The sequence below is a fragment of the Rhinopithecus bieti genome, unplaced genomic scaffold (assembly GCF_001698545.2).
Source record: "Rhinopithecus bieti isolate Rb0 unplaced genomic scaffold, ASM169854v2 scaffold_56806, whole genome shotgun sequence".
NCBI lineage: Eukaryota > Metazoa > Chordata > Mammalia > Primates > Cercopithecidae > Rhinopithecus > Rhinopithecus bieti.
Window position 1 is genome coordinate 140,050 of NW_016823424.1, and position 15,343 is coordinate 155,392.

Below are 15,343 nucleotides of genomic sequence, written 5' to 3' on the forward strand. Positions count from 1 at the left end.
GGGTTTACGCCATTCTCCTGCCTCAGCCTCCCGAGTAGCTGGGACTACAGGTGCCCGCCAACTCACCCGGCTAGTTTTTTGTATTTTTTAGTAGAGGGGGGGTTTCACCGTGTTAGCCAGGATGGTCTCAATCTCCTGACCTCGTGATCCGCCCGTCTTGGCCTCCCAAAGTGCTGGGATTACAGGGTTGAGCCACCGCGCCCGGCCCAATTTTTGTATTTTTAATAGAGATGGAGTTTCACCATCTTGACCAGGTTGATCTCGAACTCCTGACCTTGTGATCTGCCTGCCTTGGCCTCCCAGCATGCTGGGATTACAGGCGTGAGCCACTGCACCTGGCCCTGAAGTAGATTCTTTTTTTTTTTTTGAGACGGAGTCTCGCTCTGTCGCCCCGGCTGGAGTGCAGTGGCCGGATCTTGGCTCACTGCAAGCTCCGTCTCCCGGGTTAATGCCATTCTCCTGCCTCAGCCTCCCCAGTAGCTGGGACTACAGGCGCCCGCCACCTCGCCCGGCCAGTTTTTTTTTTTGTATTTTTTTAGTAGAGACGGGGTTTCACCGGGTTAGCCAGGATGGTCTCGATCTCCTGACCTCGTGATCCGCCCGTCTCGGCCTCCCAAAGTGCTGGGATTACAGGCTTGAGCCACCGTGCCCGGCCTGTAGATTCTTAACTGATTTATTTTTCTCTTATTATAATTTTTTTTTGAGATGGCATCTTGCTCTGTTGCCCAGCGTGGAGTGCAGTGGTGCAAACATGGAACACGGCTCACTGCATCATCAGCCCCCAGGGGCTCAAGTGATGCACCCTCCTCAGCCTCTGCAGTAGCTGGGACTACAGGTGTGTGCCACCATACCTGGCTACGTTTTGTATTTTTTTGTAGAGACAGCATTTCTCTATGTTGCCTAGGCTGGTCTCAAGCTCTTGAGCTCAGGTGATCCTCCTGCCTTGGCCTCTGAAAGTGCTAGGATTACGGGTGTGAGCCACTGCACCTGGACTTTTTCTATTTTTTCTCTTTTTTTTTTTTTTCTGTGAGACGAAGTCTCACTCTGTCGCCCATGCTGGAGTGCAGTGGCATGATGTCAGCTCACTGCAACCTTCGCCTCCTGGGTTCAGACGATTCTCCTGCCTCAGCCTCCTGAGTAGCTGGGATTATAGGCACGCACCACCACGCTTGGCAAATTTTTATATTTTTATTAGAGATGGGGTTTCACCATGTTGGCCAGGATAGTCTCGATCTCTTGACCTTGTGATCTGCCCACCTCGGCCTCCTAAAGTGCTGGGATTACAGGTATGAGCCACTGCGCTCATAGAAAAGACCATCCTGGTCTTTTCTATTCTTATCACTCTCTAATCTGCAGCCAGACTGCTCTTTCTAAAATGCTGCTGTGTGATCTGTTTATTCCTCTCCTTAGAACCCTTCCATGGCTTTCCATTCACTGTCTTAGAGCAAGTCCCATCTCCTTAGCCTGCTCACAAAGCCCAAAAGTCCTCTGAGGCTTGGTTGCCTCATCCGTAAATGTTTAGAATCTCTTTCAGATTTGTGAGATACGCAAATGAAAGGACAACATTGTAGAGTGCCTGGTGCGTAGTTGGCACTCATTGAATGTGGCTGTGTTTTTAATACATGTGTACTGAATGACTGAATGAAACTGGTAGAGGGGGACGCCAGATCAGAGAAATCTGACCCACATTTTCCTCCCTTATCAGGCGTGATGTGGGCCTTTTTGGTGTGCTAAATGAAATTGCAAACTCAGAAGAAGAGGGTAAGTATTTTTCTCTCCAGCCTTCCCTCGTTTTGTGGTTATCTTCCCCTCCATATTCTTGAACTCACCTGACACCTGTTGGCCCAGCCTCTTTTAGCTCTATTTTTCCTGTCATCTTCTCTCCTCTGCCTACCCAAATAACCCAGAGTGGGTGTCCAGAGTGGGTGTCCAGAGTGGGATGTTGAGAGTACTTACTGGGCAGAAGGACCTGGGGAGTGCCTGTCCTTCCTTGTCTTTCACCTAGAGGGTACCTGGTAAGAGGCCTGTGAATGGTTTAATCAGAGCTGCTTCCTCAACCCTACAGTGTTTGAGTGGGTGAAGACGGCATCCGGCTGGGCCCTGGCACTCTGTCGATGGGCCTCTTCCCTCCATGGGTCCCTGTTCCCCCATCTGTCTGTAAGTTTGGCTTCCTCCCCAGCCCTCTGCAGTTGCTGCGTCCCCATCCTACTGTGCCCCCATTCCTATACTTGCAGGTCAGGGTTGGGTGTGATGACTTCAGAAGGTAGGAGTGGTCCAGCTCCCCGGTAGGAATATTGAGGGGATGGGCTCCTTTTGCCCCAGTGTGTCCTCTGTCTGCCTTGTTCCTACAGCTCAGGAGTGAAGATCTGATTGCTGAATTTGCCCAAGTCACAAATTGGTGAGTGCACAAGCCCTGGAGCTTTGTGGGAAGGAAGTCCTGAACCTCGAAAATTCCTCTGGGGAGAAGGCAAAGACTCCTACTCCTTTTCTGATTGCTCACCATGTTCTCATTCCTTCTGTGCCCCCAAAAGAGAATACAAGAAAAAGTAGAAAAAAACCATGTTCTTACTGGAAATGAATGTGAGCTTCTGGTCTAGGGTAGGGGTAGGTGCAGGAACTCTTCATGTTAACCCCTTCCTTAGGTCCAGCTGCTGCCTGCGTGTCTTTGCGTGGCACCCCCACACCAACAAGTTTGCAGTGGCCCTGCTAGATGACTCAGTCCGTGTGTATAATGCCAGCAGGTGTGTGTGGAGACACCAGGTGGGCTCTGACTTGTCAATATCATCTTCCCTTGCCAGCGTTGGTCCCGGAAAGTCCTGTAGTTCTTGAACCTGGTTCATAGGGCTCCTTCCAGAACTGGGATCAGGGAAACTCGATAACTGGATATGTGCTTTTTCTAGACCTAACCTTTATCCCCTCCTGTCCTATAGTGCCCCTGGCCCCTAGATGAATCCTCCTTCTTCTCTCTGACTTTCCCTCCTTAACTGCACTCTGGTCGCTGGAGCCTTAGTGTTCCTGCCTTGACTCAGTTTCCTATCCCTTCACCCTAGCACCATAGTCCCCTCCCTGAAGCACCGGCTGCAGCGAAATGTGGCGGCTCTGGCCTGGAAACCCCTTAGTGCCTCTGTCTTGGCTGTGGCCTGCCAGAGCTGCATTCTCATCTGGACCCTGGACCCTACCTCCTTGTCTACCCGGTAAGTCTTAGTAGCCTGTCTTACCTTGGCCTGAGAGTTACGCAATGCTAGGCATGGTGGATGGTGAGGAGGTCTGAAAGGAGAAGTTCTTTGTCCTCACAGCACTTCCCAGGACTGTGGGAAAAGCAGATGTAAGATCAAGGTGGGTTGCTGAGAATACTCTAATCTGGAGAAAGAGACAGAACTAGGGGCTTTTTGGATTGTGGGGACAATGTGTCTGTGGGTTATGGGGTGGAAAGACTGTCTTTCAGAGGACTATCAGGAGACTTAAAGGAAATGTGAAGAAAATTAGTGCTGATAAGATCAGAAACTAATGAAATTAGAAAAAGCATACCTGTGAGAACTAACTAAAAATAAAACCAGAAATTGGTTCTTTAAATTATGAATAAGCTGGGCGCTGTGGCTCATGCCTGTAATTCCAACACTTTGGACTGTGGAGGCAGGTGGATCAGCTGAGGTCAGGAGTTCGAGACCAGCCTGGCCAACATGTCACTACTAAAAATACAAAAATTGGCCGAGCGTGGTGGCTCACGCCTGTAATCCCAGCACTTTGGGAGGCCGAGGCGGGCGGATCACAAGGTCAGGAGATCGAGACCATCGTGGCTAACACGGTGAAACCCCATCTCTACTAAAAATAATAAAATAAACTGGGCGTGGTGGCGCTCGCTTGTAGTCTCAGCTACTCGGCAGGCTGAGGCAGGAGAGTCACTTGAACCTGGGAGGCAGAGGTTGCAATGAGCCGAGATTGCGCCACCGTACTCCAGCCTGGGCAACAGAGCAAGACTGTCTCAAAAAACAAAGTGTGTATGTGTGTGTGTGTATATATATATATAGATATATGAATAAAGAAGAAAACCTTTTGGTCAGCCTAATTAAGGAGAAAAAGAAAACCAAAGTATACTATTTTCAGAAGTGGAAAGATATAGATATGGTAGAAAATAGAATTATAAAAGAGTATTATGGACATGTTTAGGCCAACAAATTTGAAAATCTGAAGGAAATGTTTGATTTCTTTTTTTGTTTGTTTGAGATGGAGTCTCACTCTGTTGTTCAGGCTGGAGTGTAGTGGCGTGATGTTGGCTCACTGCAGTCTCAGCCTCCCGGGTTCAAGTGATTCCTCCACCTCAGCATCCCGAGTAGCTGGGACTACAGGCGTGTGCTAGCTAATTTTTGTATTTTTATTAGAGAGAGGGTTTCACCATATTGGCCAGGCTGGTCTTGAACTCCTGACCTTGTGATCTGCCCGCCTTGGCTTCCCAAAGGGCTGGGATTATAGGAGTGAGCCACTGCGCCCTGTGGAAATGTTTGATTTTCTAGCAAAATGCAAGTTACCAAAGTGGATTGTAGAAGAAAATAATGATTTTTTTTTTTTTTGGGGGGTGGGTCAGAGTTTCACTCTTGTTGCCCAGGCTGGATGGAGTGCAATGGCACAATCTCGGCTCACTGCAACCTCTTCCTCCCGGGTTCAAGGGATTCTCCTCTTGACCTCGTGATCCGCCTGCCTCAGCATCCCGAAGTGCTGGGATTATAGGCATGAGTCACTGCGCCCGGCCTGTCCTCCCTTTTTTTGTTGCAGGATCTATCCTGATTTATTTTTATAAAGCTAATGTAACACTAATACCTAAATCTTGACAGTAGGTACTATAAGAAAAAAATACGTAATCACAGATTTTTTTTCTTTTTTCTTTTTGAGATGGAATCTCACTCTGTCACCCAGGCTGGAGGGCAAGTGGCACAATCTCAGCTCACTGCAACAACTTCTGCCTCCTGGGTTCAAGCGATTCTCCTGCCTCAGCCTCCCAAGTAACTGGGACTACAGGTGCATGCCACCACAGGCCAATTTTTTATTTTTAGTAGAGGCGGGGGTTTCACCATATTGACCAGGCTGGTCTCAAACTGTTGACCTCAGGTGATCCGCCTGCCTTGGCCTCCCGAAGTGCTGGGATTTCAGGCGTGAGCCACCACACCTAGCCTTTTTTTGGTTATTTTAGAGATGGGGTTTCATTATGTTGCCCAGGCTGAAATGAAGTGATTATTCACAGACTCAGTCATCGCACATCACAGCCTTGAACACCTGGGCTCAAGTGAGCCCCTTGCCAAGTAGCTGGGACTACAGGTGCATACACAACGCCTGAAAAGTTGTTGGTTTTTTGTTTTTGTTTCTACTAAAAATACAAAAATTAGCTGGGTGTGGTGGTGCGTGCCTGTAATCCCGGCAACTCAGGAAGCTGAGGCGGGAGAATCGCTTGAACCCAGGAGGTGGAAGTTCAGTGAGCTGAGATAATGCCATTGTACTCTAGCCTGGGCGACAAGAGCGAAACTTGATTTTAAAAAAATTTTTTAAATAAATACATGAACAAAAAACAAAGCCAGGCACGTGATGGCTCATGGGTGTAATTCCAGCACTTTGGGAGGCTGAGGCAGATGGATCACTTGAGCCTAGGAGTTTGAGACTAGCTTGGGCAACATAGACACTGTCTATACAAAAAATAAAAATGAAAAAACTAGCTGGGCGTGGTGGTGTACATCTGTAGTCCTTGCTACTTTAGAGGCTGAGGCTGAGGCAGGAGCCTCAGGAGTTTGAGGCTGCAGTGTGCTATGACCGTGCCACTGCACTCCAGCCTGGAGTGTGAACCGCCATGCCTGGCCCAGGAGATATTTTTCACAGCATTATGTATAATAAAAAATTACAAACAAGTCAAATGTCCATTTGTAGAGGCAGGACTGAATAGATTATAGTTCATCTATTGAGTGGTATACAGTGGAGCCACCGAAAAGAATGAGATGAATCTGAACCCACCTGCAAAGGCAGCTGTGATTTATTGTAAAGTTCGAGAGAATTAAATTGTACATCTGTGACTAAGACTTCACTGGAGCTGAAGGTGGTTATAGTTAGGTAGAAAGAGAAGGTGGCGTTAATTCAGGTAGTAGCCTTCATCTGTCAGGCCAGGCACATGACTCTGGAAATACACAGCTGACACACAGCTGCAGACACATGGCAGGCGCCGTCAGGTAGTTCCCTGCTGGTGATGGAGGCTGAGACACATGCACCATCTTTATGATAAGCAGCAAACGCAGGAGTGCAGAGGTGGGAGGCGCTCTGATAAGGCAAGGCAGGAGGGCTGTTTCGGAGCACAGGGTGTGTTCTGAGGAGTGTTAGATAACTCTGGAGAGAAAAGGTTGGAACCTTGAAGTAATGTCATAGATTATCCCTGCATGGATGGATGGCCAGGCTGGATGGCCTGTGGGCAGATAGCTGTGTTCTGGGGTGGGGCCTAATACCGCCCCAGGGCAGTACCTTCTACGTTTCTGGTTAGGTTTTGCCTCCTCATGGCCTATCGTGGAAGCACTCTTTTTCACCCTGGCCTGAGATCTTGCAAATCACCTCTTCTCTGTTGACCTGCTTGTGATTTGGCCTTTTTTCCCCTTCGCTGTTTGTGTTTTTCTTTTAACTTCCACAATCCTTACTCCTTTTTCCCAACCATCACGATAGGAGGTGTTAGCAGGAGGCAAATAAATAGAATTTTGGGGATGGCTTCTTGTCATCTCCTGACTCCACATCCTCTATGTTCCCCTCCAGACCCTCTTCTGGCTGTGCCCAAGTGCTGTCTCACCCTGGGCATACACCTGTTACCAGCTTAGCTTGGGCCCCCAGTGGGGGGCGGCTGCTCTCAGCTTCACCCGTGGATGCTGCTATCCGAGTGAGTGGGTCCCTGCCCCTCATGTGCATTTCAGTCCTGGCAAAAGCGTTCCTCACTCGGTGGTGGAAACATCTTGGGGGAAGGAGGAGGGACCTTGGTTCATTCAGTCTTAAACTTACCCAGAGAGGAGCTTTGCCATCAGACTCATGAGGTTTAAAATTCCATTCTCTGTGATTGTCAGCATGAACCTGTGCCTCTTGTTTCACAGTCCCTCTCCCGCTTCCTCTCGTTTCTGGCTCCGTGTACATTAGAGAGGCCAGCCCTCTGAGAGATGATAGGGTGCTTGAGTTTTCCCTTATCTTTTGCCCCACTCTCCTAGGTATGGGATGTCTCAACAGAGACCTGTGTCCCCCTTCCCTGGTTTCGAGGAGGTGGGGTGACCAACCTGCTCTGGTCCCCAGATGGCAGCAAAATCCTGGCTACCACTCCTTCAGCTGTCTTTCAGTGAGTGGGAGGAGGATGGAGGGAGGGCAAGGACCTAGATAAAGGCACTTAGCTCCTGGAAGCTCTGTCAAGGGAGGTGGGTCGAAGTTTTAGAACTTAGAGGTCCTGAGCTATAATTTGCTTTTCTCTGGCTTAAGAGTCTGGGAGGCCCAGATGTGGACTTGTGAGAGGTGGCCTACTCTATCAGGGCGCTGTCAGGTAAGAGGGGACTCTGACTGACAGATGCTGGGGAGGAGATGATTCCAATGGGCCCCTGATGCCCCCAAGCCCGGCCACCTCTACTTTCCCTCCTGCATTCTACTGTAGACATACCTTCTCCTGCCTTTTGCTCCCTGACCCCAGACTGGCTGCTGGAGCCCAGATGGCAACCGACTGCTGTTCACTGTATTGGGAGAGCCACTGATTTACTCCCTATCTTTTCCAGAACAATGTGGTGAGTTAGGGCAACATTTCAGTATTTGGGGTGGTCAGAGGGAGGCAGCAACCTTTGGTAAGATGCAGCTCTGAGGGATAAAGGGAAATATAGAAGCTTAGGAAATTTTGAGGTGTTGATGCCTTTGGTGAGCTGGTGGGGGACCAGTGAGAGGCCTGTTTCTTGCAAGAACGTCTCTGCTCTTATCCGTCCACAGGTGAGGGAAAGGGGCGCGTTGGAGGTGCAAAGTCAGCAACAATTGTGGCAGATCTGTCTGAGACAACAATACAGACACCAGATGGTGAGGAGAGGTGAGCTGAGTGGTTGAGGGAGTAGCAGTGAAAAGCAGGTGGGAGGGACCACATTGAAACTCTCCTAACCTGTCGTCACTCACAGGCTTGGGGGAGAGGCTCATTCCATGGTCTGGGACCCCAGTGGGGAGCGTCTGGCTGTGCTCATGAAAGGTAAGAGGCAAGGATGAAGGGCTTAGCCTACAGCCATCTTCCCAATTAATCTAGTGAGGCCATGCCCTGGCCTGGAGTTCTCCTCTGCCCCTGTCCTGGGACTCTGTCTTCAGAGTTCCTCCCCTATCCCTGGATCCATTTCTTACAGGAAACCCAAGAGTACAGGATGGTAAACCAGTCATCCTCCTTTTTCGCACTCGAAACAGCCCTGTGTTTGAGCTCCTTCCCTGGTAAGTGCCATGTGGGCCCTTAGGTCTGGACTTCTCACCAGCCTTCCTGCACAAAACCCACATCCCACTACATGCAGCTCCCTTCTGCCTCCCGTTGCCTGCTCACCTTTTCTTCTAGTGGCGTTATCCAGGGGGAGCCAGGAGCCCAGCCCCAGCTCATCACTTTCCATCCTTCCTTCAACAAAGGGGCCCTGCTCAGTGTGGTGAGTGGGCCAGGCTGCTGGGGCTTCCAGGAGCTGGATGGAGAAGCTGAGGGCCTTGGCTGCTGTATGGCTTTGCCAGATGGCCCTTCTTTGGGCCCAGGCTCTGATCCTTTTCTTTCCCTTCTCTGCAGGGCTGGTCCACAGGCCGAATTGCTCACATCCCGCTATACTTTGTCAATGCCCAGTTTCCACGTTTTAGCCCAGTGCTTGGCCGGGCCCAAGAACCCCCTGCTGGGGGTGGAGGCTGTATTCATGACCTGCCCCTCTTTACTGAGACATCCCCAACCTCTACCCCTTGGGACCCTCTCCCAGGGCCACCACCTGTTCTGCCCCACTCCCCACATTCCCACCTCTAATAATAAATAAAAGTTTTCCTTTTGTTTTCCACTCAGTTACCAGTCTGTCTTTTCCAGGGAGTTGCATTGGGGTAGAGTAGGGGAAAAAAGCATGGACTTTGGGTTAAGGTCCTGTTCTGTCACCTTTTAGCGACTTGTGAATTTGGTCACGTTAACCCTGGAAACTGTATGGTTTCAAATGCTTTGGAAAGCAAGGCTGAGAAGTTACTGTGAAGAAAATATATCTAGCACAGGGTCTTACATATAAATAGTTGTTTCACTTTTCACAAGTTTCCAGAATGGTGTAGGGCAAGAATGAGTCAAGGACTGGGTCAGTATGAGGTGGAAGGTTTTATTACACTAGGACATTTGTGGGAGGTATGAGCGCTGGGCCAATGTGGCACGGGCCATGTTCAAGGCACCCTCTCGGGTGCGGTGACCACCAATGAAGCCGCTTGCATGGACGAAGATGCAGCCAGGGATCCCACTGACCTGGTCCAGGGCCTCGTCCCGAAGACCCCGCCATGGCTCTGGTAGGGGCAGCCTACAAGTGGGCAGAAAGAGGGAGCAGAGCAGAGGTCAGAATTGGCAGCCTTCTCTTAACAAGGCTGAGACAGGCCTGAAGGTCAGTAGGGTGGTTCCCTAGGGCCTCACCGGCTTTGGAATGAGTGGGGCTCCTTGGGCACACACTGTACTCGCCACTGTCCAGCCTGATCAGTGTAGATAACAAAGATGATGGCCACTGGAGGGGACAGCCCAGATTCCAGGTGGTAGAGATGCTCCTTCCAGGGACATCCACCTTTCGCCAGTTCCACAATCTCCCCACTTGGGTCCACCTGAAAGAGGAAGAGGATAGCTAGAAGGTTTAAGGTAGGCTGGGCATGATGAACATGCCTGTAGTCACAACACTTTGGGAGGCTGAGGTGGGAGGATCAATTGAGCTCAGGAATTTGAGACAAGCCTAGGCAACTAAGTGAGACTCTGTCTCTACAAAAAATACAAAAATCAGCTGGGTGAGGTGGCATGTGCCTGTAATCCCAGCTACTCAGGAGGCTGAGGTGGGAGGATTGCTTGAGCCCAGGAGGTTGAGGTTGTCTGCCACTGCACTCCAGCCTGGATGACAGACAGATCCCATCTCAAAAAAAAAAAAAAAAAAAAAAAAAATTTAGGGTTTAGGGTAGAAGCAGGAGCACCTGTTGATTGGCAGTCAGTAATCCCCAAGCCACAATGCCTCCTCCAAGGCCTATACCTGGAATCGCTGGGCAAGGGCCTCTTCCACCAAGGCCCGGGCTGGCAGCCAGCTGTGTTGGTAGAAATCTAATCTCTGCAGAAACTCCTCTTGAACCAGATCCATTGCACGCTTGAACCCTGCCTGGGAATGATGAGAATCAGAACCAGGGTGCTGGCCCAAACTTGGAATTTGCTGGGGCTTAGGAGGAATAAATGCTCCATTTCCCCCTGCCCAAGGTTCTTACAGGTCTCAGGGTTTCCTCCCATGCCACCTTACCTCTGTGTCTTGGTCAGGCTGGTTCCAGGTAGGATTAAGTCGAGCAACTCGTGCACTCAGGGTAGTGGTCAGTGCATATCGAGGCTCCCCCTCTGCCCACTGGGAGATCCCATTGTCCACGGCATCCACCTCCTCCACAAAGTTCTCATACATCTAAGGCAGCAGCAGGGGAAACTTTCTTGAGGCTACCTGCTATTTATGTGAAGTCTTACATGATTCAAAGTATGTTCATACACACTCTTTCAGCCCTGTGAGGATCTCTCAACATAACTGGATGAGAAAAGGGAGAATTGGCAAGTTCAGCAGCTTGCTGAAGCTCAGAAGGCTCGTTGTGCTGTGACTGGAATTCAGATCACCTGGTTTCTAATCCATGCTCATTCTGCTGCACAAAGCCCAAACCAAAGCCAACACGTGTGGGGAGGGGACTGCTAACTTTTGAACAAGGAAGGTCTCCAGATGCTAGAGGGTCTCTGTGGGAGTGGGTCCCTGTGGTTGAAGGCTGGTAAGTCTCCAGGTAGGGTGAGTAGGTATTCAGTGACATGGTTAATGAGGTGCAGGAGGGGCTCTGGTTGAGAACACAAGAGGGAGAAAATGAATATGAGACTAGACACCAAAAGCTGGTTGCTGAGTTAGGGTTCCAGGGAAGCCCATAATGTGCCACATGACATCAGCAGTTGTCTCCTGGGTCTGAATAAATGGTAGGATAATGCCTCAAGAGTCTCGGGGCAGAAACTTTATGCAAAATTGCCCTACAAAATAGGCCTCCATAACACTACACCTGTGGTATGTAGATAAACGTGCTACTCCCAGAGCACTGAGAAAGTAACTTCTATGCCCAGCACTTCCTGATTTGGACCCCAACCTGATGCTCAGTTAAAACATGGGTTTAGGCCGGGCGCGGTGGCTCAAGCCTGTAATCCCAGCACTTTGGGAGGCCGAGACGGGCGGATCACGAGGTCAGGAGATCGAGACCATCCTGGCTAACACGGTGAAACCCCGTCTCTACTAAAAAATACAAAAACGGCCGGGCGTGGTGGCTCAAGCCTGTAATCCCAGCACTTTGGGAGGCCGAGACGGGCGGATCACGAGGTCAGGAGATCGAGACCATCCTGGCTAACACGGTGAAACCCCGTCTCTACTAAAAAATACAAAAACGGCCGGGCGTGGTGGCTCAAGCCTGTAATCCCAGCACTTTGGGAGGCCGAGACGGGCGGATCACGAGGTCAGGAGATCGAGACCATCCTGGCTAACACGGTGAAACCCCGTCTCTACTAAAAAATACAAAAACGGCCGGGCGTGGTGGCTCAAGCCTGTAATCCCAGCACTTTGGGAGGCCGAGACGGGCGGATCACGAGGTCAGGAGATCGAGACCATCCTGGCTAACATGGTGAAACCCCGTCTCTACTAAAAATACAAAAAACTAGCCGGGCGACCTGGCGGGTGCCTGTAGTCCCAGCTACTCGGGAGGCTGAGGCAGGAGAATGGCGTGAACCCGGGAGGCGGAGCTTGCAGTGAGCTGAGATCTGGCCACTGCACTCCAGCCTGGGCGACAGAGCAAGACTCCGTCTCAAAAAAAAAAAATACAAAAACTAGCCGGGCGAGGTGGCGGGCACCTGTAGTCCCAGCTACTTGGGAGGCTGAGGCAGGAGAATGGTGTAACCCCGGGAGGCGGAGCTTGCAGTGAGCTGAGATCTGGCCACTGCACTCCAGCCTGGGCAACAGAGCGAGACTGTCTCAAAAAAATATATAAATAAATTAAATAAATAAACACAGGTTAAATTTAGTCAATTGTTAGGGCCGGGCGCAGTGGCTCACGCCTGTAATCCCAGCACTTTGGGAGGTGAAAGCGGGTGGGTTACTTGAGGTCAGGAGTTTGAGACCAGCCTGGCTAACATGGTGAAACCCCGTCTCTACTAAAAATACGAAAATTAGCCAGACGTGGTGGCGGGCACCTATAATCCCAGCTATTCAGGAGAATGAAGCAGGAGAGAATTGCTTGAACCCAGGAGACGGAGGTTGCAGTGAGCTGAGATCGTGCCACTGCACTCCAGACTGGATGACAGAGCAAGACCCTGTCTCAAAAAAAAAAAAAAAAAAAAAAAAAATTGTCAGTTGTTTAGAAACCCTTCAGCAGTGGAAGGGAAAACTGACCCAGGCAGTCTAAAATCTTGATATTCCAAAAGCTCTGTAGTTACAGAGGGCAGAAGATGGGCAAGCTAAAACTGAGAACTGAACTCAACAGCCTACCTGCAAGAAATACAGCTGACTGAACCTGAGCTTTGACTTGTAAACAAGTAAGTGTCTGTCCTCAGTAATGTGAGACCTGACTTGCATGCCAGGGCTACTAGCCATATTCCTTCCCCAACAGCAGGAAGCTGCTTGCAGGGGACACTGGTGGAATCCAAAGACAGTTTCATAATACAACTCTTCCCAGCTGAGCTTCCCAATTTCTGTGCCACTAGTGAATTACAGGGGTGCCTAATATACGCTTCCCTCAACCTTCAGGGCAGCCAGAACCTCTGAGCCATCTGCTTCTACACATAAGCAGTCTCCCCTCTGTTTACCCAAAGGTGCGGAGCAATTGCTGTTTGTGTTTGTCAAGAAAAAGATAGGGTCATGCTGCTTTATGGTTTTCAAAGCCCTTCCCCATATATTATAGCACCCACTTCTCACAACCCCCCCAGGATGTAGGCAGGGGAGGTATCACCATGCCCTTGTGAGATGAGCCTGACTGAGGGAGAGGATGAGTGTTGGGCCTGCTATAGGCCAGGAACCCTGCCCCGAGGCCCAGTGCTGAGTGCTGTGTGAGCACTGCTCCCAGGTGGTCTGCCAGAAATGCATGTGGGTGGCATCTCTGTCCTCAGGTCCCCACCTTGTCATAGAGGGTGCCCACCATGCTGTCCTCTTCACTAGTGCCCAGCAACTGGGCCAGCAGCTTGTGCCCGAAGTGCAGATAGATGAGTCCCGCACTGCTCAGCTTGGTCTGCCACGGCTTCCCAGGAGACAGGGAGCTCATGGTCTCTGTGAAAGACCTGAGGAGCACAGGGAGGTGGGGCTGAGGTGAGGCACCTTGGCTGGACTCTCCATGCATTCATTCAGTGGTTAACTCAATGCTTCCTATCTGCCACATTTTATGTTTTTTTTTTTTTTGAGGCAGAGTCTCGCTCTGTTGCTCGGACTGGAGTGCAGTGGCCGGATCTCAGCTCACTGCAAGCCCGCCTCCCGGGTTTACGCCATTCTCCTGCCTCAGCCTCTCGAGTAGCTGGGACTACAGGCGCCCGCCACCTCGCCCGGCTAGTTTTTGTATTTTTAGTAGAGACAGGGTTTCACCGTGTTAGCCAGGATGGTCTCGATCTCCTGACTTCGTGATCCGCCCGTCTCGGCCTCCCAAAGTGCTGGGATTACAGGTTTGAGCCACCGCGCCCGGCCTCACATTTTATGTTTTATTAGACATTAAGGGTAAAAAACCAAGACTCTGGCCGGGCGTGGTGGCTCAAGCCTGTAATCCCAGTATTTTGGGAGGCCAAGACGGGCGGATCACGAGGTCAGGAGATCGAGACCATCCTGGCTAACACGGTGAAACCCCGTCTCTACTAAAAAAATACAAAAAAACTAGCCGGGCGAGGTGGCGGGCACCTGTAGTCCCAGCTACTCGGGAGGCTGAGGCAGGAGAATGACGTAAACCCGGGAGGCGGAGCTTGCAGTGAGCTGAGATCCGGCCACTGCACTCCAGCCTGGGCGACACAGCGAGACTCCGTCTCAAAAAAAAAAAAACCAAGACACTGTTTTCACCTTTAGATTCATCTGCTGGAGGCCGACAAACACAACCCCCCGAGTACTCTCACTAGACAAGACAAGGGAAAGGAAGGAAGGGATGAAGAAATGGTTCAGAGGAGAGCCTTCAGGTCAGTTCTGAAAGATGAATTAGTGGGTGTCCACCAGATAGACAAGGGGTGAAAGAGGAAAAGCATTCCAAGTAGAGGGAACCACATGAATGATGGCTGAGAGACAAGTCTCTTGATAGAACTTCAGGAAAGGCAGCTCAGGTGTGAGATGTGAATGGCAAAAGAAAAAGCTGGAAGAGCAGGCAGGGCCAGACCACTGGACTTTATCTGTGGGTAATCGAAGTCATTGAGGGATTTTAAGCAGACAGGTGCATGTTAGAGCATTGCACCAGCCAGCATGGAGAACAGATGCAAGGAGATTACCAGCAATGGTTCAGGTGAATAAAGAAGGCAAGAATTTGAACAGCAGTGGGGCAGAAAATAGAGAAAAGATATAACAGATGTTAGGGAAGTAGAAACTACAGCCATGATTTCTAAATACCAGTCCATCTCAGAATTACCTAGGGAGCTCCATTTGTTAACTGACTTTTATTATTAAATCTTGAGTAAATACAGGCTGGGCTCAGTGGCTCACACTTGTAATCCCAACACTTTGGCAAGCAAGGCAGGTGATCGCTTGAGGTCAGGAGTTTGAGACCAGGCTGGCCAACATGGTGAAACTCTGTCTCTACTAAGAACACAAAAATTAGCCGGACATGTGGCACACGCCTGTAGTTCCAGCTCCTCTGGAGGCTGAGGCAGGAGAATGGCGTGAACCCGGGAGGCGGAGCTTGCAGTGAGCCGAGATAGTGCCACTGCACTCCAGCCTGGGCGACAGAGCGAGACTCCGTCTCAAAACAAAACAAAACAAAAAATGTATGCTAAAAAAAGAAAAAAGGGTGGCCGGGCGCGGTGGCTCAAGCCTGTAATCCCAGCACTTTGGGAGGCCGAGATGGGCGGATCACAAGGTCAGGAGATCAAGACCATCCTGGCTAACACGGTGAAACCCCGTCTCTACTAAAAAATACA

General features: G+C 50.4%; 2 protein-coding genes across 3 annotated transcripts in view; one reads left to right on the forward strand and one right to left on the reverse strand.

Annotated features, from left to right (window-relative positions):
• Positions 1–9,039, forward strand: part of AAAS (aladin WD repeat nucleoporin) — a 13,429-nt gene extending 4,390 nt beyond the window's left edge. For both annotated transcript variants that reach the window (XM_017861539.1, XM_017861538.1), the window contains exons 3-16: positions 1,706–1,761; positions 2,066–2,157; positions 2,352–2,398; positions 2,643–2,741; positions 3,051–3,194; positions 6,775–6,895; positions 7,215–7,339; positions 7,477–7,537; positions 7,682–7,772; positions 7,969–8,062; positions 8,148–8,215; positions 8,364–8,445; positions 8,564–8,648; positions 8,780–9,039. In XM_017861539.1, the coding sequence (XP_017717028.1) occupies positions 1,706–1,761; positions 2,066–2,157; positions 2,352–2,398; positions 2,643–2,741; positions 3,051–3,194; positions 6,775–6,895; positions 7,215–7,339; positions 7,477–7,537; positions 7,682–7,772; positions 7,969–8,062; positions 8,148–8,215; positions 8,364–8,445; positions 8,564–8,648; positions 8,780–9,004 (1,390 nt within the window). In that variant the 3' untranslated portion in view covers positions 9,005–9,039. The remainder of the gene's footprint in view (positions 1–1,705; positions 1,762–2,065; positions 2,158–2,351; positions 2,399–2,642; positions 2,742–3,050; positions 3,195–6,774; positions 6,896–7,214; positions 7,340–7,476; positions 7,538–7,681; positions 7,773–7,968; positions 8,063–8,147; positions 8,216–8,363; positions 8,446–8,563; positions 8,649–8,779) is intronic.
• A 276-nt stretch (positions 9,040–9,315) lies between these two features.
• MYG1 (MYG1 exonuclease) overlaps positions 9,316–15,343 on the reverse strand; it is a 9,077-nt gene continuing 3,049 nt past the window's right edge. Inside the window, exons 3-7 of the mRNA XM_017861513.1 lie at positions 13,363–13,522; positions 10,491–10,643; positions 10,233–10,355; positions 9,638–9,819; positions 9,316–9,527 (exon numbers count right to left, since the gene is read on the reverse strand). Coding sequence (XP_017717002.1) covers positions 9,344–9,527; positions 9,638–9,819; positions 10,233–10,355; positions 10,491–10,643; positions 13,363–13,522 — 802 coding nt within the window. The 3' untranslated portion in view covers positions 9,316–9,343. The remainder of the gene's footprint in view (positions 9,528–9,637; positions 9,820–10,232; positions 10,356–10,490; positions 10,644–13,362; positions 13,523–15,343) is intronic.